The sequence below is a fragment of the Cryptotermes secundus genome, unplaced genomic scaffold, assembly GCF_002891405.2.
Source record: "Cryptotermes secundus unplaced genomic scaffold, Csec_1.0 scaffold159, whole genome shotgun sequence".
Classification (NCBI taxonomy): domain Eukaryota; kingdom Metazoa; phylum Arthropoda; class Insecta; order Blattodea; family Kalotermitidae; genus Cryptotermes; species Cryptotermes secundus.
The window spans coordinates 2915716-2939938 of NW_019725416.1; the positions used below are offsets into that span (position 1 = coordinate 2915716).

The 24223-nt window shown below is 38.8% G+C and overlaps 2 protein-coding genes across 4 annotated transcripts in view; both read left to right on the forward strand.

The window, feature by feature from the left end:
* The first annotated feature begins 2988 nt into the window (after positions 1–2988).
* On the forward strand, positions 2989–4668 carry LOC111863325 (peptidyl-prolyl cis-trans isomerase FKBP62). 2 transcript variants are annotated; one of them, XM_023849548.2, is made up of 2 exons: positions 2989–3098; positions 3437–4668. In XM_023849548.2, exon 2 carries the CDS (start codon positions 3659–3661, stop codon positions 4544–4546), a length of 888 nt encoding a protein of 295 aa, XP_023705316.1. In that variant the 5' UTR covers positions 2989–3098; positions 3437–3658; the 3' UTR covers positions 4547–4668. The 2 variants fall into 2 exon arrangements, with proteins under 2 accessions (XP_023705316.1, XP_023705317.1); XM_023849549.2 differs by lacking the exon at positions 2989–3098 and adding an exon at positions 3105–3336.
* A 3271-nt stretch (positions 4669–7939) lies between these two features.
* LOC111863321 (atlastin) overlaps positions 7940–24223 on the forward strand; it is a 56844-nt gene continuing 40560 nt past the window's right edge. The window contains exon 1 of one of the 2 annotated variants that reach the window (XM_023849534.1): positions 7940–8051. In XM_023849534.1, coding sequence (XP_023705302.1) covers positions 7955–8051 — 97 coding nt within the window. In that variant the 5' untranslated portion in view covers positions 7940–7954. Of the gene's footprint in view, positions 8052–18639; positions 18764–24223 lie in introns of those variants that run through there. The other variant, XM_023849537.2, reaches the window with a different exon arrangement.

Sequence of the window (24223 nt, forward strand, 5' to 3'; positions counted from 1 at the left end):
TCGATCCTATGCAGTGCTTCATGTTATTGTTAGTGCCATCATTATCTTTAAAACAATTTTCTCCCTGTGAAAGAAGTTCAGGATTCAGAAGAACGACTGTGTATTATAGGTGGAGAAAACCCCACCAGAGAAGAGGGTTGATGTAGCCAAGCGACTAGGCCTGCCATCATCAACTCTAAATTTGATTGTTGTGAAGAAAAGGGAGATCAGGCTGATAAGTGTGGTACATAGCCTGCCTGCTTTTCATAACATGCACATGTCATTATGCAGACAACGGCTCTCTTTCAATGCCCTTTTTCTCATTTCAGATCTTTTGCTGCCTATTTTACCTAACACACCTTTAAGTATAATGCAGATGCTGTACACAAGCCTTTGTCATTGCAGTTCTCATGGGTTCATATGTTTTCGTATCTGTTTTACTTTAAAATAAGATATTTTAATTTCTCTCTTTGTTCTTCTGGTATGTAAGGTATGACAAATGAACTTTAGGGTCTGAACTCCAAGCTAATGAGAATGCGATGGGTGCTTACTGAATTACACTTGCATGATATTCAGTGACAGAAATAACATGAATGTTTCCTCCACAGCATGTGGTGTTGTCTTTACTAGTCCTTTAGTAACTAGTAGACTAGTCTTTACTAGTAAAGACAACACCACACACTGTGGAGGAAACATGCAAGCCAGGGGAATATGGCAGTCATAACAGAAAAGTAGGCTATGAACGTGAGGGGCAAGCTACTGAGACAAAACACCCTGGACAGACATACATATATGAAAATGGATGACACCCCATGTGAGGTGAAACAATATGCACCAAAATAACGTGGGTATAATAGAAACTTTTAAGGATTTTATCTGGTTTTACCTTAAAAAGAAGACTACAGTGTGTGATTTTAACACAGTTCAATAAAATATTTGTAACATCAAGACATCTGAAGATGGCCGTTTGGGGCCGAAACATGTAATGTTGAGATGTATAATGTTAAACTAAAATTGAGTGGTGAATGGAAGAGTGCTGCAATATTGAGGAACGATAAATAATGGACATTAAGTTGTATATTCTAATTTTTACATTTTTTAGACAACACCTGAGGAGACAAAAGGTTCCGGACTAAATGGTAGCAAGCATTACTTGATTCATTGTCAATTTCCTCATGAACAGAATTTTGATTTGTTACCGTCATTCCAAAATATTTGAACTGTGACATATTTTCATAGGATCTGTTGACTATGTTTATTTCATGATTTTTCCCTGCATTCTGGTGATAAGGCAGCAACATTACATAGTTTTCTCTATGTTTTATTGCTAGTGGGGTGGGACTAAGTCCCTTGTACTGTGGCCACTTCTGGCCTATTGTACCATTTCTATATGTTTACTTCTAGACCAACCTCCTTACTAGTGTCAGTTGAAGTTTCTGTGTTTTTGTTTATGATATTTATGTTATCACCCAGTATATTCACATCAGCAGCATATATCAACAGCTGATGTGTCCCATTTAATTTCAGTACCACCTGGTTTTCCTGGACCTTCCTAATGGCATATTCTAAAGCAAAGTTGAAAAGGATTGGCAATAAAGCATCTCTTTGTCTTAGACAATTTTCAATAGGAAATTTATCAGACAAATGTTTACATATATTGACATTACTGTACATTTTGTTTAATCATTTTAATCAGCTTAACTAGTTTCATGGGTATCCCAAACTCTTATCAGAATATTGTACAATACTTCCCTCCTAACTGAGTCATAGGATTTCTTGAAGTCTACAAATGGCTGATGTACTGTCTCATTGTACGCCAATTTTTTTCCCTTCCAATATCTGACAAATGCAAAAAAGGTCTGATCTGTAGTTGATCTGTTAGTGAAAACCCACACTGATGATCCATAGTAATTTCATCTATGTATGGACTTAACCTTGAGAGAACTGGATAAAATTTTGTATGAAGTTGATAGCAGTGATATCCCCCAATAATTACTGCAGTCAGTTTTATCACCCTTCTTGTGAACTGGTACAATAATAGTCTCCTTCCATTGATAAGGCGAGTTTTTCCTTATGTCAAATAGAAGTAATTAGCTTTTGGATCTTCGAACATAATATTTTGCTTCCTGCTTGAATCAGTTGTGCTGGAATTTGATCAGTACCTGGTGATTTATACCTTTTTCAACTTTGCAGTAGTAGTTTCAAGTTACTTCTAGGTTGATAACCCCTCTTAAATTCATTTATTCCCCTATATAGAACCATGTAAAGTCCTTGGTCTTTCTGTTTGTTGCAAGTTTGTCAATTTTGTCATTAGATATTCCACTTTTTATTCCTGAAATATGTGCATGTGTTAATAATAAGAATGAAAGTCCACAGACTGTACTAAGTGCATTACACAATAGTATACCATGCATCCAACAAATCCCCAGACGTTTATGACTGGTTTCATTACAATAAGCAATCGACGCTTGGGGGGGGGTATTATATCTTATCACATAAGACAAATTCTAAGGGTTCTGCTTTCATTTTGAAAGGCCTGATACGTAAATTATGCACTGCAAGTCTGAAAAAACTGTACCATCATTCAAAATTTGTTTCAGTTGGTGGCAACTCGAGTTGCACCAATGGAAAAAAAAAAGCATATCAGAGAAATTATGAACGTCTTTTCTCACCACCAACATTTCATTTTCCCCTCTAAGAAAACGAGGGCCCCGAAAATGCGGCGTTTTCTCAATTTCCTATACCGTGAAGCAACAGTGTCCCTTGAAATAGTAGACTTTTTCTCAGAATTGTATTTCCCTCGTGACGAAAAGCGACATATTACATTCGTGAAGATGGCAGCGTGTATCTCCTGAATGTCTGTATCCGTTCACAAGACTACACGGTGTCACAACTTAGAAGACCATAAGCAGAAAGTTCATCGAAGTTTAAATCGTGAAACAATTTTTCTGTAGTGGCAACAATGTGTCAAATGCGAGAAATGTAACTTTGTAACGGTAAATAAACTGGTGTTGGCGACCTTGATGTTGAAATATCGCCCGTACGATTTATGATGTTTATGATTTTGAGAAGTCTCGGCATAAGTGTTCGATTTATGAACGCAGTGGTTAAAAGTTGAGGTAAATGTTTAAAAACTAAGAAACGACTTTTCAGAGTTACATTTGGTGACACATATCGTGATATTGTCATTTAATGATCGTTCATCAGGTTGTTTAATTGATACTAACGACGAGTTAGCCGGGATTCGAATATGACTATCTGAATGATTAGTGGTTGCATTTTCAGCTCAAATTCAATGCAGCGGCAACATTTAATTACTTACAGCAGCCTTTAAATTGCTTTTGAATTAAAGTAAAGGTGAATGGATAGAGTAGCTCGAAAGATTGGTTTCTCTTGTTTTTGTCGTTATCACTTAAGACAAATAGTAATTTAATATTTTGTATGTTTTATGTTTCAGTAACCCCTTTAGGAAGTAATGAGTACTGTAGTTTCCGATGCCTAACCAGTAAACTGGGAGATTATTATTTGTGATGCAGTATATAAGCCACCTAAAGTTTTGTTATGCATAACGAAAACGTCAGTGACATTTCAGAAAACGGAATAAATGAAGTGATACAAGGGCTCAAGTTTCATGACTGAAATACCTGTAAAAAAGTTGGCTGTATCTTGAAAGTTAAAAATGGATCCCACTCTTACGGAAATGTTAAATTCGCAAACTACTGTCATTTGTCATAAGGAAATGATAGCAGAAGGTGTTTGGGGTGACAGACCACGAGAGGGTGGAAAATGTGTTATAATAATTGATGATATAGTAACAGAGAACATTGCCTTGGATGAAATTCAGTGGGCAGCTGCATCCGTTTATTTAAGTTCAGACTTTAATGGTTCATTGATTGTAGGTGACAGTGATACAGATATAGATAGAAGCCTTGAGAGATGCATTCGGACAATGCTGCATATGGAAGTAAGCTTGATGATTGTGACATTTGTTCCAAAAACACTTCATGAAAGTAGTTTGAAAGCAAGAACTGTTAAATGTAAAGTTCAGTTGAAAGAAATACATAATGAACCTTATATCTTTGAGTGGAGTGACAGTAAAAAGTATGATTTAGCTGTACATCATAAGGTACGTGGTGTAGAACTTTACAAGTGTGGAAGGACCAGAGATGCCTTTTTCAGGTTTAGCAGAGCTCTTAAATTACTAGTAACTATTGTACCTTTTGAAGATGGCTTCAGTGCTAAACAGAGGGATGATGTTATGTCTTTACATGTCTTATTATGCAACAATATTGCTTCTTGTCATCTTCACTATAAAAATTATTCATATGCAATAGAAATGTGCAACAAAGTTCTGGTTTTAGAACCCAACAATATAAAGGCTCTGTTCCGGAGAGCTGTTGCTTATATGGAGACTCAAGAGTTTGAGCAAGCCAAAGAAGGCTTGAACCGGGTTCAGCTGTTAGACCCAGGAAATACAGCAGCAAGAAGAAAAGAAAAGGAACTGAAGCAGCGGAAAAGTGAAAGTGATGCTAAGTTGGCAGCTGCTATAAAGAAAATGTTTCCATAAGTTCATATTTATTTTATCATTTAAGATACAAACAAGATGTAAAAGAATGGAATATCCAGATGCTTCTAAATTTTATATACATTTTTTTAAATAAATTTCATGTTTCTTGTGATTGATTATAATCAGTCTAAATCATATTCTGAGAATGCATTATGGAACCCATCCATGTGGATGAATTAGACAGCTTCTCAAAGGAGAAGTTTAATTTTTTTCTGTTTCATTAGTTGATTATGAGAGACTCATTTTTTTTTTTCGGAGGGCTCTGATGTAAGAATTGCATAGGGTATAAGTTTTGGCAATAAACAGGCCATATTCTGTGTCCTTTGGAATACTTTCTGAAAATTGCAGAGGTCACTTATCAGTTGGAATGTTACGATAGGTTGTGATTTTCTATAACTGAAAAGTCTTATAGGTTGAATTATCAGTTAGGGCAGTTTGGCCCTCACTTGTGAGGGGGAGGGTCATAGATTTGTAAATGTGACAGCACAGTCTTCAGTGTTCCTAGATCTTAATTTTGTTCATCTCAGGATCCTAGTGTTATGGTGGTTCACTTTGCTTAACAAATGACATGTAACCACCAAAAATGAGGATTTGTAGAAAGATTCCATTTCTTCAGTTAAATCCTGACTTGTGTTTCTGCTTCTGCTTAATCTATCTTTGTATGGTATGTTATCTGGGTGCCACCATGTTAGTTACATGATGAAAGCATTTTTGAGTAGCATCAGTTAACCGTATTCATGTGCCGATTTCACAGTTTTTGCTTTCTCTTCAGGAGTTTTAATTTTATTCAAAGGGTCAGAGACAAAATGAGAAATTTGGAACTAAACTTTCATCTGAATGGTATAGTCTTTCCATTGTACAGATATCTTAAATTCCAAAGTTTACCACTTATTCTGGTACAATCATTTGGAGCAAGCTGTGTTATCTAATGAAGTAAAAATATAGGACAGTGCAGATTGCGATGCAGGAATGATAAAGGTTAAGTTGAAATGATGTTCATTATGAAATTCAGAGGGGATAACATTTAGAAAACACTTGTTTCCTTTCTGTTCAAAATAATTTTTGTTCTCATATTCTATCAAAAATTGTAAAGATTAAAATATAAAACCATGATTTTTCCTTGTTTTTTGAGGGGTAAAACTTGGTTTGTCATTGTGTGGAAGGAAACACCCAAATTGAGGGTGTGGAGCACTTTCATGAGGAGCTTCATACTTTGTGCTATTCACTCAGTAATGTCAAGGTAAGCAGAGAAAGAATGATGTAATGGACAGAACATGTCATGTACAAATAGGAAATGTGTATACCAACAGAATCTTGGGCTATCATCTGTCAGTTGGTTGAAAATAACTAGTGTTTTCAGAGAGCATCTCTGTCCCCATCATCAGGTGTGTGATACTGGATCCAAACTGTCACATTTATATATCAATTGGACACTATGGCTCCAATGTCACATCACAACCTAATGATGGGGTGTGAGATAGTTCCTGAAATATAATTTTTAATAAACTGACATGGCTGATAGCCTGAGATGATCTTATTAACTTCAGCTGGCAGGAGAGACCAGCATAGAGCATAATAGAGGCTAGGCTTTATGTCCAGCAGTATATTTCTCTTGTAGCTAAATGGCATGGATTAAACAGAAAAATGGTTGCGCATTACTACACTTGGTCGTCGACTTGTGAGCACAAAAAAATGAATAATTAAAGATGATTCAAATGTAAAAGTTTTTAAAAATAAACTATAAATATAAAAAGATTAGCAAGGTTAAAAAATACTGTTGATAAATATATGGCCGACTTACGACCTGTCAGTCAGAACGGAAGTCTGTTGTAAGTTGACGACAGAGTGTATATTGTACTTACTGGATCTGATGTTCAGAACGATCATGTTTCTAACTCTCTTCTGCCATGTCATATACTGAGAATGATTCTGATTGCTTGGCTGGTTTTTATACTTACTTACTCATGGAGCTGAGCCCTTCTGGAGGAGCCGCCAATTCTGCAGCCACTCTAGAATTTCCCAGCATTTTATGGAACCCAAAGGTTCATTACTGTGTTCACAAGAGCCCTCCACTGGTCCCTATCCTGAGCCAGATCTATCCAATCCATACCATCCCATCCTATCTCTCTAAGATCAATTCTAATATTGTCCACCCACCTATGCCTTGGTCTTCCCTGTGCTCTCTTCCCTTCTGGCTTTCCCCCAATATCCTATACACATTCCTTGTCTTCCCCATTCGTGCTACGTTTTTATACTGTGGGCCAAAATTTTATTAATATTTTGAATTGTTTCATTTTGGTCCGTTACACTATCAATCACTAATTGACAATAGATTTTCCGTCAAGTGCAACAATATATATTTTGATCACTTAATTATCTCAGTAAGGCAGATGAGATAATTAAGTGATCAAAATATATATTGTTGCACTTGACGGAAAATCTATTGTCAATTAGTTTATTAATATTACTCATCTGAAGTTTAATTAAGTATCTTGCCAGCTACAGTCCCACTGAGGAGCAGACCCTGCCTTTGATGTGGAATTTGGTTGTTTTCACATTGGTTAGGAGCTAAGTAATGATCACAATAATTCCCGTTAAGAATATATTTGATCAGCATAGCACAATGGGTCTAAAGAGATTCGGCTATATCAGGAAAGCAGTTAGTCATTGGGTTCATACCACTGAAGTGAGGTGATGCTGGAAAGAAAGTGTATTTGGGATTCTCAAGGCGATATCTTCCTTCAAGATTACTGCCGGGGATTTGAAGCCGTCTCTACCGAACTATACAGCCCACCCCTGCAAAGATCGTATGGGTTAACGCGTTAGGAGTATAATCACCACCCACTTTAATTTTCCATACCGCCCATACCTATCAAAGAAAACTGACCAGTGCAGATAACACCAAGTTACAAATTACCCACCAGTCGGTATATTTGCGACCGTGTTTGAGGCAATGCCACAGAGATGCTAAAGTGGTAGGTGTAACTCATTATGAAGCAACTGATCTCTCTTCATTGCTGCAGCATTTTTCTTTAACATACAAGTTAAATATCACTCATTCTTTTACACGTACAAACTGCGAGCTCTTTTTCGAATGAAGTAGTAATAAATTTAAATTTGAATGTCTACGTGCAGGTTTGTAACATGACAAAATGAAAATGTCCATAGCTTCTCTTTGAAGGCTAAAACAAAAATTATATGTATTTTTGTCCAATTTGAGCACATTTTCAGAATGAATGAAGATGAAACCTGTGAGAAGATTTTGAACATAAAACTAAATAGAAACCGTCCAAAAGGAAGGCCAGTGTGAAGGTCTACTAATTCATGTTAAGAAGAACGTTAGAGGCTATTGAAATATAGAAAAGCCGTGAGGTTGGTTGCTAAGCAAAACACACAAAGGCGGAATTTATGAAGGGCAAAGAAGAAGAAGAAGAAGAAAAGAAGATGGCTGACGCTGTTGGAAGCGAATGTAGGACGAGTGTTGCCTCTGACAGATTGTATGAAGGTATGCAGCATATTTTATTTTGTAAAGTATTAAAATTAGTTACGGTGTTAATTATTGATAAATGTTGCCTGCGGTCAATCAACACCTTAATTTTCGGGGTACCCATTTGTGTTGAGCAAATTACTGCCATATCATGGCAGTTTCAGAACTGTTGAAAGTAATGGTAAAAGTTGTCGTTCCCTTTAAAATGCGTTAGAACAGTGTATTATGCCGTATCGCAATTTTGGAACATTTTGCGATTAGGAAGTGTGTCTTATCTACCACTGGTGAGAATCTGTTGAAGATTCTTCGATTATATTGGGATATGATTTGAAAATTAGCGGGGACCATTACACTGCAACGTCATTAGTATGGAATTAAATATTTGACTTACAGAAATAAATACCAGTAATTGTGTTATATTTGAGCACATGTTTCTGTGAATTAATGATGAACAATTACACGTTACAGTTTTTTTACTGTATTTGTATATAATGAGAGACAAGAAGATTTACGTTTTCTGCTCTTTTGACCCCTAATTAAGCGCGCCATGTAACTTTACATCAGAGAGGTTTGATGGACTTTCGTGCACTTCTTAGTATCGTTGCGTTGTAACAAGTAAACTGATTTATATTGGGAAATTTTAATCATATGTGATCAGTTTGTTCTTATTTTGTAATATCTGTTGATATACATAAACATATTATGCTTTAACCAACGCTGAACTCCTCTCATATCTAGCCATTAGCTCTACATATTTGCAGCACATAGTAGTTTTTAAACATTTCTTGCAAACAATGTTGGAACATTTTCTCACTGCCAAATGGGTCAGATAATGCCTACAAGTAGCATATGAACCAGGCTTTGAAGTTGTTTGATATCTTTCTGGGGCCTTTCAGCTTGGTACTTGGAAAGAATTGATGTGCTGTCATTCAGATAAGGAATTATTAGTTTCAGGTAAGGTTTTTAGAAATTGTCCTTGCTTTACTTGGGAGTAGCCTTTGCAGGGAAAATAACCTGTTCATTGGTATATGTGATGGTCATCAGGGGCACAAATAGTATCAGTAGCAACCTCCTTGTTGTATGAGCTTTGTAAATCAGCCATATATATTGATTTTAATTATGTTGTAGTGTGGTAATGAGTAAGAAAACAAACAGTGCACAGTGTTCATTTGGATAGTTTCAGTCTCAAGAAATTAAACTAAGTAGAGGATAAAGAGCAGTATCGTGTAGAAGTCGCAGATAGGTTTGCAGCTCTGGAAAACTTAGATGCTGAGGTGGATATTAATAGAGCTTGGAAAAGTATTAGAGAGAATATAAAAGTTTCAGCCAAAGAGAGTCTAGGTTATCATGAATTGAAGAAATGTAAGCCATGGTTTTATGAAGGATGCTCAAAATTATTAGATGAAAAGAAATGAGCAAAATTGAAGTGATTACAGGAATCAAGTGAAATAAATGGGGCTAATCTGAACAATATAAGATGTGAAGTCAGCAGGCAATTCAGGTAAAAAAGATGGAATATCTGTATGACAAAATTGATGAGCTTGCAATGTAGAGTAAGAAGAAGAAAATTACAGGGATCTATACAAGTAAAAGTAAAGCTATGTAACAGGCCATGAAGGCCCATAGGGTTATGAGACGTTGAGGGTCCCACATTATCTAGACAATCAGCTCACAGATAGCGGTAAGGTTGTCAGCCTTATGCTCCGGCCGCATTTTACTTCCCAGGAAAATTATTTAATTAATTCATGGTACTCGTTTCTGTTAGAGGCTGAGTCGACCCCAGGGCCATAGTGCAACTGGAAGTATTAGGTCAATTGAAAAAGATCAAATGACCTTATTGGGACTTGAACCCAATTTAAGAGGGGGTACCAACCTAGAAATAACTTAGTGAGGGATGAGAATGGTGGTCTGTTTGCAGAGTTCAGCAACGTTCTGAACAGGTGGAAGAACAACTTCTCTCAGTTATTGAATGTACATAGGGTCAGTGATGTGGAGCAGATAGAAATACACATACATACAGCCGAGCTGTTAGTACGTGATCCGCGGCCTTTTGAGGTTGAAATTGTTATTGCAAAGCTGAAAAAGCGTAAATCATCAGGTAGTGATCAAATTCTGGCAGAACTTATTCAAGCAGGAGGCAAAATATTAGTTCTAAAATCCATAAGCTAATGTCTTCTGTTTGGCATAAGGAAAAATTGCCTGATCAGTAAAAGGAGTCTATTATTGTACCAGTTCACAAGAAGGGTGATAAAACTGACTGTAGTAATTATTGGGGGATATCACTGCTATCAACTTCATACAAAATTTTATTCAATATTCTTCTCTCAAGGTTAAGTCCATACATAGATGAAATTATTGGGGATCATCAGTGTGGGTTTCGACATAACAGTTCAATTACTAATCAGATTTTTTGCATTTCTTAGATGCTGGAGAAAAAATGGGAATACAGTGAGACAGTACAGTTCATAGACTTGAAGAAAGCCTATGATTCTTCTAGGAAAGAAGTATTGTACAGTATTCTCATAGAGTTTGGGGTACCCATGAAACTGATTAGGCTGATTAAAATGTGTTTAAATGAAACGTATAGTGAAGTCCATATAGGTAAAAATTTGTTTGACAGTTTTCCTATCCTGAATGGTCTAAGACAAGGAGATGCTCTATCACCACTCCTTTGTAACTTTGCTGTAGAATATGCCAGGAAGGTCCAGGGAAACCAGGTGGGCCTGAAATTAAACTGGGCACAGCTGCTGGTCTATGCTGATGATGTGAATCTACTAGGATATAATACAGATACTATAAAGAAAACCAGAGAAACTTTAACTGGTGGTAGTAAGGAGGGTGGATTTAAATGCAGAGAAACGCTTAATGTTGCTGTCTCATCACCAAAATGGAGAACAAAATGATGGCATAAAGAAAGCTAGCAGATGTTTTGAAAGTGTGGTACAGTTCAGATATTTTGGAACAACAGCAACAAATCAACATTTGATTCAGGAGGAAATTAGGAGAGATCGAATACGGGTAATGCTTGCTACCAGGCGGTCCAGAACCTTATGTCATCTTGTCTGCTGTCCACATACACTCAAAAGAAGGAAGAATATATACAGCTAATTTTTCCTGTGGTTCTGTATGGATATGGAATTTAGTCTCTGACATTAAGGGAGGAATATAGATTGAGGGTGTTCGAGAATGGGTTGCTGAGGAGAAAATTTGGACCGAAGTGTGATGAAGGGACAGGAGACTAGTAAAATGCATAATGAACTTAAAAAAAATGTTTTTTTTCCTTGGCACTACAGCCCCATTGGGCCTAGGCCTACCTCCATTAACTTCTCCGTTCACTTTGGTTTTTCTAGATCTTAGACATTCGGTAGAACTTCTTGGGCGGGTGATCGGCTCGTCGCAAGGCCTCTACCTGTACACAAACACAGAAAAACGCACACAAACATCCATGCCCTGAGTGGGATTCGAACCCATGACCACGGTTTCCAAGCGAGCGAAGACAGTACATGCCTTAGACCGCTCGGCTACCGTGACCGGCCTTCAAAATTTGTACTCTTTGCCAAATATAATTAGAATGATCAAGTTAAGGAGGGTGAGATGGGCAGGGAATGTAGTATGAATGGCCAGATGGGAAGAGACTAATAGGAAGACCAAGACATAGGTAGGTGGATAATATAGAAATGGATCTTAAAGGTAGGATGGGGTGGTGTGGACTGGATTGATCTGGCTCAGGACTGTGACCATTGGAGTGCTCTTGTGAACACAGCAATGAACCTTTCATTTCTATAAAATGTGCTTTCGCAGCTGCACAACTGGTGACTACCAAGAAGGTCTCATTTCCTTTGAAGTTACTTAATTTAGTTTATTTGTATTATAAAATTATGTTGAATTTCTTTGTGTCTTCCTCAGCATAATGTCATGGTCCATAACAGTAATTTATTTCTCATTTTAATGTACAAAAGAAAGGCAGTATTACTGTGGAATCTAGACTCCATGTGTTCTGTTGTTCACTTGTTTTTCATAGCAGGAATTCTGGAGGGATTTGTGACTTGTGTTTCCTCATAGGTACTAAACAGGGATTTTTCTTCTAACGAACATATTTAGTAAGTGGAAAACTATTGTTTTTTAAGTGATACTGTCAATTTCAGGATTATATAACATCAGTGATGGGGTTATTAATCAGTGTGGAGCAGTGGGTGGGATAAGAACTGGCAGGGGAAACTGAAGAACTAGGAGACAACTCACCCCAGTGTCATTTAGACTGCCATAGATTTCATGTTACCAGATCTGGAATTGAACAGTGGGAACCCAGTGACCAGCTGCCTTGAGCTATGCCATGGCCCTAAGAGGGTAACTGTTAGATGAATTGTCAGTACTGAGATTTCTATCTGAAATTTCAGTATGGCTAATCAGTCTCTTTATATCATTAATGATGAATTTGACATTGGGCATGTCCCCCTTTATTTGTTTACCACATTACACTTTCAAATTACTTGTAAGAATATTATGGCATCACAAATTACTAACATTTTCACTTCATGGTAGGTGGTGTGTTGTGTCTATATAGGTTGAAATTGCAATGACATTGAAACATTTCCAGTTTCACATAAATTATAATGAATTAAGTTACACAATAGCTGTTTGCAGAGCTTGTTAAAAACGAGTCCATATGGCTACAGAAGGAACAAAAGCTTACCTTGATGGGCCAAACCCTTCTTCCGTGACTGAGAAAGAATTCTAATTGGAGTTGTATGTGCATTTAGCAATGGACTTGTAGAGGCTCTGTCCACTACATTCACTATGCAGTTATTGTTTATTTTATATGGCTGTGACTGCATCTGCGAATGTCTCTGATATGTACCAGTTTTGTTTGTGTTTCTGTCCTTGTAAGAACAATTAAAAGTCTGTTGTTACAGTATTGAATTGAGAGGGTGCAATATGCACTTGGACAGCAGGTTTGTTAGTGTGATACATGTTTGAAAAATCATATAAATTATGTAAAAGAAGATTTTGTTATAAGTATCATGTTGTTTTAATTCTAGCTTTGTGAGTGATTTTCGAATCACTGAAGAAATTGTGTTCAACTGGGTCTTTTGTAGGCAAATACTCTAGACAGCTTTCAAATCCCTGACACAAATAGCTCAGCAGACACAGGTTCTGACAACAACAGTATGGACAGTGACTAGAAGTCATGTCTACTGGCTGTATCAACAGTAGACAGATTCAAGTAATTGAAGAAGGCAATTATGAGAGAAGATTTAATTTTCATAACTGATTTTTGCAAGCAGAACACAACCGTTTTCCTGATCAGGAACTTACATTTTCTATTGATGAAGTGTGGTTCCATCTGAATACTCAACACAGTATGTACTGGAGCAATATTAGTCTGAGACAAGACTTAGGAAGTCCCCCTTCATGATCAGAAGTTTGGTGTGCAGTGTGCTATTACTTCCAGACAAATAGCAGGACCCATATTTTTTTAACAGTCCATCAATTCGGTGTTGTAGGTCAGTAACATTTTTCGGCCTTTGAGTATTACTTAATATGGAAAGTCATTGTTGTTTTATGCAAGATGGTGCTATAGCATTAATTATGCCATGAATGTTGTAAGCCAAGTATTTGTAGGCAGATTTCTAAGTCACATATTGTCACCTTCAAGGCCTCCAGACTTATGTCCCTACAATTTTTATCTGTGGGGAAAGCCAAGAAAGAAAGTGCATACTATCTGAAACAGTTACTTTGTTTTGGGGTCAGTGAACTCGTAATTTGTGTCATACAATCTTTTCAAGAGACCTGAAGTTTGTTTAAGAGCAGAAGGGAAATGGTTTGAGCATCTGCTGTAACGGTGAGCTCTCCTGAATACTCTATTTGCTTTAAGACGTTCATGCCCATGGATATAATGCACAGCATATTAGCAGCCAGTTCGAGACTCCATTTTCCAACAGATGACAGATAAGGTTCCAGCTAACAGGCCAGTAGTACTCGTAAGAGAGGCAGGACATTTGGATATTGTATTTCTGTCAGTATTCCAAGGTTCCAGAATGTTCCTGTAATCTCTCTTCCCCTCCCCCCCCATTAGGAGAAAGTAGGATCCTGCGCAAAGCTGTTGTCTCATCATCTTGTGATATCTTTTGTCTCTATCCCTCTCCGTGGAAGGACATACTGAACTCTTTACTGTGAACAAATCTGAGACAGTAAAATATGGTCGTGAGTCCCAAGGGACTCCGACCCGAGAAAGACTACGCTGACGAGGGCAAGCAGCATATACAAAAGACAGACCCGTCCTCTTGTCAGAGAGGGCGCCCCACAAAAATAAGAACGTAACTGTCAAACAGTAAATCTGCTCGACACCAAGACAATCTGACAGACTGACATTCAGTTGCAATGTGACTTTGACTTTGACAAAGGAAAGTAGACGATTATTAGCTCTTCCCAGAACTTATTGTTTTGCATTATTGCTTGTACGACATTGAAGTATGATTGCGCTGTTTCATAAGAAACTTTTTGAAACTGGCTGATAGATTTCCGTATACCAGTGGCAAACGAGCGCTGGTTTGTGCCCCCACACAAGTAATGCTATGAACATTGCGTTCCATATAAAATAAGGATGCCATTCGTGTGAAGAGACATTAGATAAAAATAATATAACTACAGGGTGGTTCATTCACAGGAGATGCCTGAAATTGTTTGTTTGAACGATGCTGTACCCCAGTAGAAGCATATTAGAACAAGATGGGAACTATATTTTATCTTTGAAATTAATGAATGATATGGCCATGGCTTCGTTACCATGGGAACCACAGTGCGTGGCAGATTGAAGGCAGATTGAGATGGCCGGGAAATGGGGGGGGGGCAGGCATTCGGGTTTTAGTTTAAAGTGTCTGTTATTTTTGTCCAACTTTTTTAGTCAAATCTAATTTTCTCGGTAGATTTTAGTAAAGCTGTCCACTGTGAACATCCACGACAATCCAACCAATGAAAGCAGAGATGTATCATTCGGACAGACGCACATACGTGATGTAGCGAATAGGAGCTCTTCGCAATGTCTGTGAATGCGCATAAAACAAGCTGCCCAACACGTGGCAACGTACTGAAGGAAATGACGCGAACCGGGGAGGTAGACACTGGGTCGGTGTTACACAGTACTCATTTTTGCCATATTTGCTTTCTATGTATTAATTTTAGGCCGATTCCAAGTGAATCACTCTGTTTTGATAAGCGCTTGTAGCGCGTCTTATTGTCGTTTTGTGCCAAATATACCAAAACATACTGTTCAGGAATTATGTGTGTAAAATGTTATTGCTTGAAGCTTGCTTTGTGTGCAGTAGTTAGTTCGCGCATCGTTGTATGTAGTTTTGCTGCTGGAATAGCATTTTATGACTCTATGCAATAACATAATGGACATTACCCGGGTTGGGAACGTAATCTTGTGCTTAAGTTACTAATGTCTGTAGTATGGGAGCCGGGATAGAGCAGTCGGTATAGAGAGAGGCTGCGGGTTGGACGATCGAGGGGTCGGAGTTTGAGTCCCGGTAGAGTCAAGAATTTTCTTTTCTCCACGTCGTCCAGACCGGCTCTGGGGTCCTCACAACCTCTTGTCCAGTGGGTAACATGGGCTCTTTCCCTGGGGGAAAAAGCTTCTGGGACGTGAAGCTGACCACTCACCTCCAGGTATTGCCGAGGTCAAGAAAATGTGGATCTATACATCCGTTCCTCCATATGCCTTCATGGCGTAGTGCCTAGTTAAGCACAGGGCCAACTTTACCTTTTGTCTAATGTCTGTAGTATGGAGTAGTGATTAGCATGCTTTTCGCTGGGTTCCCCCTTGTTTTCATGTTGCCAGGCAACAAGTCAGTGTTAAAACAGTGACTTGGGAGGTTCATTTTGTGGTTTCGACTTGGTTTCTTTTGAACACAACTCTCGATTACTGAGAGAATAGTGTTATATAATCAGTAATAGCGAGCGGTTCGCAGAAAGGTTAAAAACGGCATAGCACTTCGTACTTCCATGGAAGTGGTATTGTTACCTCTGTGGCGTTCGCTCACAAGCACCGCAATTCAAACTTTCGTCTGGCTTCTGAATTAAAATATTCCTGCTAATGTCGACATTTATGTAATAAGATTATGGGAGAACTACCAGAATACTGAGGGGATACAGTTAAAATTGATAGCAGAGAAACAGAACACTGCATCAGAGAGATTCTGAACCTGTTACATAACTATTTTCAACCTTAACTCCATTCGACGACCCGTGGAGCCCTCACGGTGTAGTGTGAGACTGAGTCCACTTGGTACTGCGGCCACTGTTTGGCCTATTGTACCAGCCCTAGATGATAGACGATTAGCATTGTGGAGCAGTCGGTGGAATGCGAATTGGCAGGAGAAACCGAAGTACTCGGAAGAAACCTGCCCCAGTGCCACTTTGTCCACCACAAATCCCACATGACCTGATCCGGGCTCGAACCCGGTCCGCCGCGGTGGGAAGCCGGAGAATAACTTCCTGAAGTATGGCACGGCCTCTCACGGTGTAGTAAGTAAAATACTCGTACAAGTGTTTGGTAGAATTTTAGCTTGTGATATCTGAGTTGCTAGAATTGATATTAAGTTGTATATAGCCATGATTTGTTGATACTGGTCTTTTTTTTTTAATTCGCATAGTAGGGGGTGGAGTCCAGTTGGGTTCACTCGGCACGGTGGCCACTGATTGGCCTATTGTACCTGTTCCGGGAGATTATGATGATGGAGAATCTGGTGGAATGAAGATTGTCAGGGGAACCGAAGTACTTGGGGAAATCCTACCCCAGCGCCACTTTATCCACCACAAATCCCACTTGACCAGACCCGGAATCGAACCCGGGCCCCCGCCGTGGGAAGCCAGCGACTAACCGCTTGAGCTATGGCGCGGCCTACTGGTCATGTTTGTTCCGGATTGTGCCCTTCTGTACTGTACCCTGAAAATTTCGGAGGTGCCCTTAGTCTCAGCCAGGAAAAATTTGTGGGTGTAATGGCGACCAGAAACCGTCGTACATTCACGTGTAGAGCCAGATCTTAGACAGCATATAGCTTAAGTTGCAGTGCAAGACACCGTGACTTTGTGGTGCTTAAGAATATAGGTAAATTTGTCACTTCCTGTTGTCGTAAAATGAATGTATTTGCTGTTTGTTCTCTCTGTAAACGGAGAAAACATTTCCATGAAAAGACTGAGCAGCAAAAACGCTTTGTATTCTTTGAAGAGATCCAAGCATTGCAATAAGTATACATAATTAAATCTTTTAATTTTCATTCTGTATATTTTTGTACGTAGTGAGAGATCGTCCGTTAGTGATGTGGTTGAAGGAACATTGTTTGGAACAGTTCCGCTATTTCTCCCACTTTAGGAATAGCTAAACATAAGCGAAGAAATTACGATTTACCTTTTTGGAAGTTATGTTAAATGACATTAGTTTAATCTGGAGAGTTGAGTTTGATTATTCACAGGGGTATTTGTGGCGAAAATGAGGCCGTGTATTACCAGTTAACCAGCTGTACAAAACACACACGGCATGATTTATAAGTAAACAAAACAAGACAATGCATGAACCTACTGGGATTTGATGGAAAGGAGAGAATTGCCTGCTAACGGAAGTGTGTATTGAACATCAGGGCACGGATTTTGATAACTTGAAAATATTTAAAAAATGACCGAAAAAGAACCAGAAAAATGACCTAAAATATGACCCAAAAATGTAATATGCAGGACTCGGATTTTGATGACCTGAAAATATTTAAAAATGACCTATAAAGTGACAGAAAAATCCAGAAAAATTACCCAAAATAATGCAGGGCTCAGATTTTGATGACCTGAAAATATTTAAAAAATGACAGAAAAAAATCCAGAAAAATGACCTAAAGGAGAAAGAGAAAGAACACTTCCCTTCAATATTATTCACATTTCAGAAAACATATGAAGAAAAGTTCCATAAATGGCCAAAAATGACAAGAAATACCCTTAAAAGTCCAAAAATTACCCCCAAAATGAAAAAAATGACCTTAAACCTAAAAATATCAAAAAATGACAAAAATACATATAAAATTTACATTTCTGTAACCAGCAGCTCATATCCAAGATTTATATATTTAAGAGCATCGCATAGGATACAAGAAAATAAAGATGACATGTCATCAAAATCCGGGCCCTGATGAACATACACAGTATATGAGGTTGTAGTTTCTAGCCAGAGTGAGTTTCTCACACCTTTTTATTCAAATATTTCACAACACGCTTCTGTTTGTGTTATTTTTTCCAGCTGCTTCTGTAGCCATTATCCCAGTAATTCCATAAGTCAGTGTCGACGACAAAAGCGACGAGGAAGGAAAAAGGACTGTGTTAAAAATTAATTTCAAGAAATTTATCGAAATCATATTTATTTTATATACATGCAACATATCATGTTGGGATTGATACCATGACGTTTATTCGTTTGCTTTTTCTGTATGTTGTATGCTCAAAGAAATGGACATTAGAAGGAAGAAGATTGTAATGACGGACGCGAAAACTTGGCAGGTCTTCTGCAGCCCAAAAATATCGCGATGAGTGTGAGCTGAACATCTGCTGGGGGTTCGTGGGCTAGTACAATGTAGACACTGTCAGTGCTTGCACTTCTGCTGTGGGAAGTCTTGGGGAGTGCTTCAAAATAAGGGCACGATATTGTGATGTGAAGAATTAGATTATCGACAGAGGATTTACAGTGATAGGTAAGCCCTTTATACTAAGGTTCGATTTGGGCGTATGAAAGATGTCATTTCTTATCATTCCGGCACCAGATCCATCATTTATGACGTGTCAGATAAAGCTGTATGGGATATTGCGATGTGGTTACTACTTATGAAGTACCAGATTCGAATCCGGGCTGGAGATGGGCTTTGTTGACTAGTTTCATTCTCTACTGACGAATATCATAATGTTTACATCGTAACTCATCGGTCACCATTTTATGGCCAAAAAAATATTGGAATTGGCTCATCAAAATATTAAATAAACAATAATTGGTTAAATGCTTTTTAGGATACATATCAAGTTATTAAACAGTTGGCTATTTGTAAAACAGTCATTCTTTTGCCCCAGACATTATGTGGCTGATTACTCCTAGTTTGGTGTAAAAGTAGACATGTAGAAAGCGAATAAATGCTTTGGAAAAAAAACTGTGTAAAGGTAACGGACCTATGTTTGTAAACAGAAACCACACTGTGTTGTAAGTTGTTCGGACTATGGTCTGACGCCTTGTAGTTTGATAGGATCCTAGCTATCTGTTTGTATGCCATCAACAAAACTATAAGGCGCCGCATTGCACATCATACCCAGCGCTGTCAGGTCCAGAAATCATAAAACATGTTCAGTTGTGGCTCAACCAGCATGGGGAAGAGGAAGAAGACGTAAGAAGATGCTGGATGACCTTGAGGACAGAAGAAGATATTTTCATTTGAGGGAGAAAGCTCTAGATCGCATCAAGTGGAGGAACTGTTTTGGAAGAGACTGTGGACCTGTCGCCTTGACAGATTACAGATGAATGAATGAATGAATGAATTGGTTATACACGTATAATGTGCAGATTTTGTGAATAAAGCACAACGAAAATCTGTATTAAACCGAAATCTGTGTTTATCGTGTAATCGCTAATAAACGGAACGTATTTAATTTGGAGATGTAAAGGAAAAATAAGACCATGACCGAAAAATAGTCTGATTCAGTCTGATACAACTTCTCTTCTTATAATATTGTTCCATACTGTACTTCCGGGAATTCACCTATTTAGAAACAGTAGTCACAGATGAAGCCTTTAACACAGATGTTTGGAATCTGTGAATTTCTGGAGAAAGCAAGACGCTGACTACATGAAGCAGAGGGAGGCTAATAGTCGCTCATCTAGTCAAGAAGTGCCCTGTCTTTTATGGAGTCGATAAATGTATTGTGCTGACAGTATCCTGTCAATGGTCCAGGTCTTTAATGGAAATTAAATTTGGCTTCTTACATAGAACACAGATTAAGGGTTATATTTCAGCATCCTGTTTCTCTGGCTAGCTGTTTAGTTTACAGTGGTAGTCTTGAAAATGCAAATTTCTGTCGCGCACATTGATTGTTGGTGTGCTACGTTGTACTTGTTTTTTTATATAAAGATACTTCGACATGTTTTGACCTTATAAGGTCATCATCAGGTACACTTCTTTACATAATAGCTGCACTGTATTAGTTTTTCTAGCTTTGTCCTGAAACGTGTCATTTCGTGGTTCCGTGGGTTATGTGCTGACTTGTTATGGTGTGTAGCGGTTGTGTGGTGTTTGATAAGATCTGTGTTCTGCATGACGTATTGTGTGACTTCCGTGGTTGGTGAGTGCTGGAACTACTTTAAACCGAATTTTAGAACAAAAACTAGAAAAAGCAGTACATTGCAAAAGTTAGGTAAAAATGATGACATTGTAAGGTCTAAACATGTAAAAGTATAATTTAGAAAAAAAGTGACAGCGTAGCAAACCAACAGTCTACGGATACGACAAGAAGTTCCATCTTCAAGACTAATCCTGCAGTACAGACGACTAAAGGCCAATATAAAAATAGATATTGAAAGAAACACCACTGAAAATGTGTAGTAGTCAATAACAATGTTTTCTGAAAATGTAACAGTATGTTCTTTGTGATGTAGATCATAAACACAATGCAAATATTGCACAGGAATTTTTATATCTCGAAGTAGGTCTGCCTGTGTTAAACGGGAACCTCTGTGAAACGGAATGGTATTAAAGTTCCTTGAGAGTTTGTTTGTAGAAATTTTTGTTAGACTTCGTTAAGAGCAATATCTTCTCAGAATGTGTGGAGTAGGCGTTAAGGTTTTAGCTAAATTCGTCTTGAAGGTCAGTATTTCCCGTAATATGACCAGTCTGTCTAGTTGCCGCGTGGCATCATAAATGTAACTCAGGGACTGTTCCAAATTTAAATAACTAGCCAATATTCTCATACTGAGAACATACAAAATACGTACATAGAGTTTGATGCAAAGCTGTAGGGACAAGATAATGTAGTGGTGGTCAGGCCTGCACAAATTCTGGTCACCAGAGCGCCATGAGGCCAAGAATTTTCATGATAGCACTTAGAATTTTCTTCTGTTACATCATTACTATCGCAAGACCCACCAAATATGATGGCAATAATTATATTGTTGGATTTGAGGTTGTCAGGGCGGTGATTGTGAAGGGTACAGTCTGGCTCCACAAATCTGAAGACCATACTTATCTCTGATTCCTTATCCCTTTCATATTATGGCGTATTTGCTCAAAGGAAGACATGCGGAGGCAGAGAAACAGCCGTTGCTAGGTAATGTCCCGAACACGCAGCAGAGGAGCGCGTCACGTACGCTGTAACGTCACCCAACAATAGAAGAGGTGTAGCAGCGGCGTTCTCTGTAGATCCGCGCCGCGCTCGTTTCTACGCACCTGTGCTGTAAACACATCTCTGCAGTAGTGAATAAGCACGTAACAATAGAAGAAAACTGTGTTTCATGTGGGTCCTCCCCGAGGCTATATAACGAGGATGAGAACTGATAGAGTCTCGGAAGTTGGCAGAATAATGGCAAGAAAGGAATTAGGCGGTGCAAAGAAGAATTCATGTGTGCTGCAGTTACAGAGAGACTGATATAATTAGGTCATTTAAGAAATAATGCACACATTTTTTGTTTACGTCCATGTTTATTTTTTTTTAAATATCTTTACAGTCCGTCAATATAGTCCCCCTGCTTCTCAATGACCGAGTCCCAACGTGTGGGAAGCTTTACTATTCCATCCAGGACACCGTCTTTGTTTATCTGTTGAAGGCTCGGGTACGACAGCAGAAAGCTCTTCCAGAGAGGGAAAACGACGGCCTCGCATAGGTTGTTTCAAATTTGGGAATAAGTCGGAGTCTGGTGGGCTCATGTCGGGGCTGTGGGGAGCATGAGGCAAGGCCTCCCAACCGTATTGGTGCAGCTTTTCTGTTACGACATTCCCGATGTGCGGGCGAGCGTTGTCATGGAGAATGATTGGCCCAGCCTCGAGCAACTGAGGTCGGTTTTTGTGAATTTTTCTGCGCAGATTTTGTATAGTCACGATAATAAACTGCTGTGACACTTTTCCCGCACGGAACTCTGTCTGTCATGATGATTCCTTGGTGATCATAAGCAAAGATCATTTGTTTGACCTTTGATTGATATCGTCGAAATTTTTTTGGTCGTGGGGAAGATGGACCTCTCCACTCGTTGGACTGTGATTTCAGCTGTGGATTGCTGTCGGGTTTTTTCCACGTAAAGTTTCGATCTTAATGTACGACCTTTGATATTCAACAGTCACAATACCCGAGAACCGTGCAGGCTCCATTTCTAACTCACGTTATTTAAGTACAGAGTACATTATAAATGAAACAAAATAACGTGCTTCTTTCTCAAGTCCTGAACTGTAACTGACCTGAGGCTCATTGTTGTTGCGTCATCAAATCCGCAGTGTTGCCAACCTGTGCATTATTTATGAAATGACCCACGTAACTACTGTGTTGAAATCCGTTGCCAGAATACGACTAGTGAAGACTAGGGACATTTATGCGGGTGTAACGGTGAACTGTAAAGTGTGTAGATCAGCGATAGCGCTTTATTGCCTGTAGTTCTGAGCTGAATGTGTAAGGTGTCAATAAATTCTTTAATTCAATCCAGAACTCATTTGTAAGTCACGCACACCCCTACCATCGTATTTTCTAGCCCTTCTGTTTGTCCTTCATGTTACCTTCTTCCTCTCTCACTGAAACAGTCCTCTCGCCCTTCTTACTCCATTTTTATATCCCTTTATCACCATCTCTTCGTTATCACACTGTTCTTTCCCGTTCCGTTTGTTTGTCCGTCTTATTGTTATAGCACTCAACGTAGGTTTATCGTAGCAAGGCGCTTTGGGTTTTCCACGAAGGCGAAAATTACATAATGTAACGCATTGCCAGGTAGTAGCTCTGTAAATACGGCCCAACACGCAACGCCAAGTCCGAGAAGCACGTTTGGCGGAGGAAATCGGGTGACGCGTCAGTTCTTTCTAGCATGTCCACGCCGAAGTTTGTGCGTGCTACTTGGTCACTCGGTTTTAGTACATGAATCTTTTGAATCTTGTACGATCTTAGGTGGAGCATTTTGTGTAGCACATCGTGCACTGTTGAACATGGAATTTGTACGTAACTGCAAGCTAGCAGAACGAATTGATTTGCGCGGAATTCGCTGGAATGCCTCTCTAATTCGATTGACAATTAGAGGCCCGTGGCTCTCCAGTAGATTTTACACGCAACAGACTACATGTAGTCCTCAGTTTGTTGTCACAGAACCGGATGCTTCTCCGTGTTGACGTACACACTGGGTTGTAAAACGACGCTGGGCAGCCTTAAGAGAACGCAACTCTGCTACCCTCAACACGCATTGAATCTGTTCCTGTGCTGTCGACATCGTTACTGAGCTCACCGAAGATCACCAGTTGGCGCATGCGCGTAAACCGGGCATAGAGTCTCTCCTATGGCATAAACCGGATACGTGTATGACAGTTAGTTACCGGTATATACGAGTATATATATTTTTTATTTTGGATACCTTTCGTCTGGACACTCTGTATTATGCGCAGAAGTTCGGGATCCGGGATCAGGGCCTTTCATTTTCGAAATCTAGAGAGTCGATTCCAAATGTTAGCACACGAGTTGCAGCATAGCTATTTTAATAGCTACTTTTGCCCGGCATTGAGATTCGATTTAGTTGAAGTGATGTAAAAACGGACACAGGCTTGTGTGTTTGTGATTGAGACTCATGCACAGCATTGACGCACATGGCACCAGCTCTTGAAAGAAAATTAATTGCTAAAGGCGATAAGAGACATTCATTGTAGTATTTTCTTTGGCATGCTGTTCTTCTGGATACTTTTATGTTTTTAAGTTTACATTACCTTCGGTTTATGTACTTCGTTAGCGTTTTTGTTGTGAATTAAAAAGAGTATTTGATAGCGCTCTAAAAAATTCAGGTAGGCCACTCTTACTCGGAGCAGTGCACCTTGGAGACTTGAGTTGGTCTAAATGTAAACGGCTTTTAGTTCGTTAAATGAAATCACCCGTCTCCCCACCGTCCATTAGCGCAGAATCAGTACTTTAAACTGGATATATGTAATTCTCTGCATACA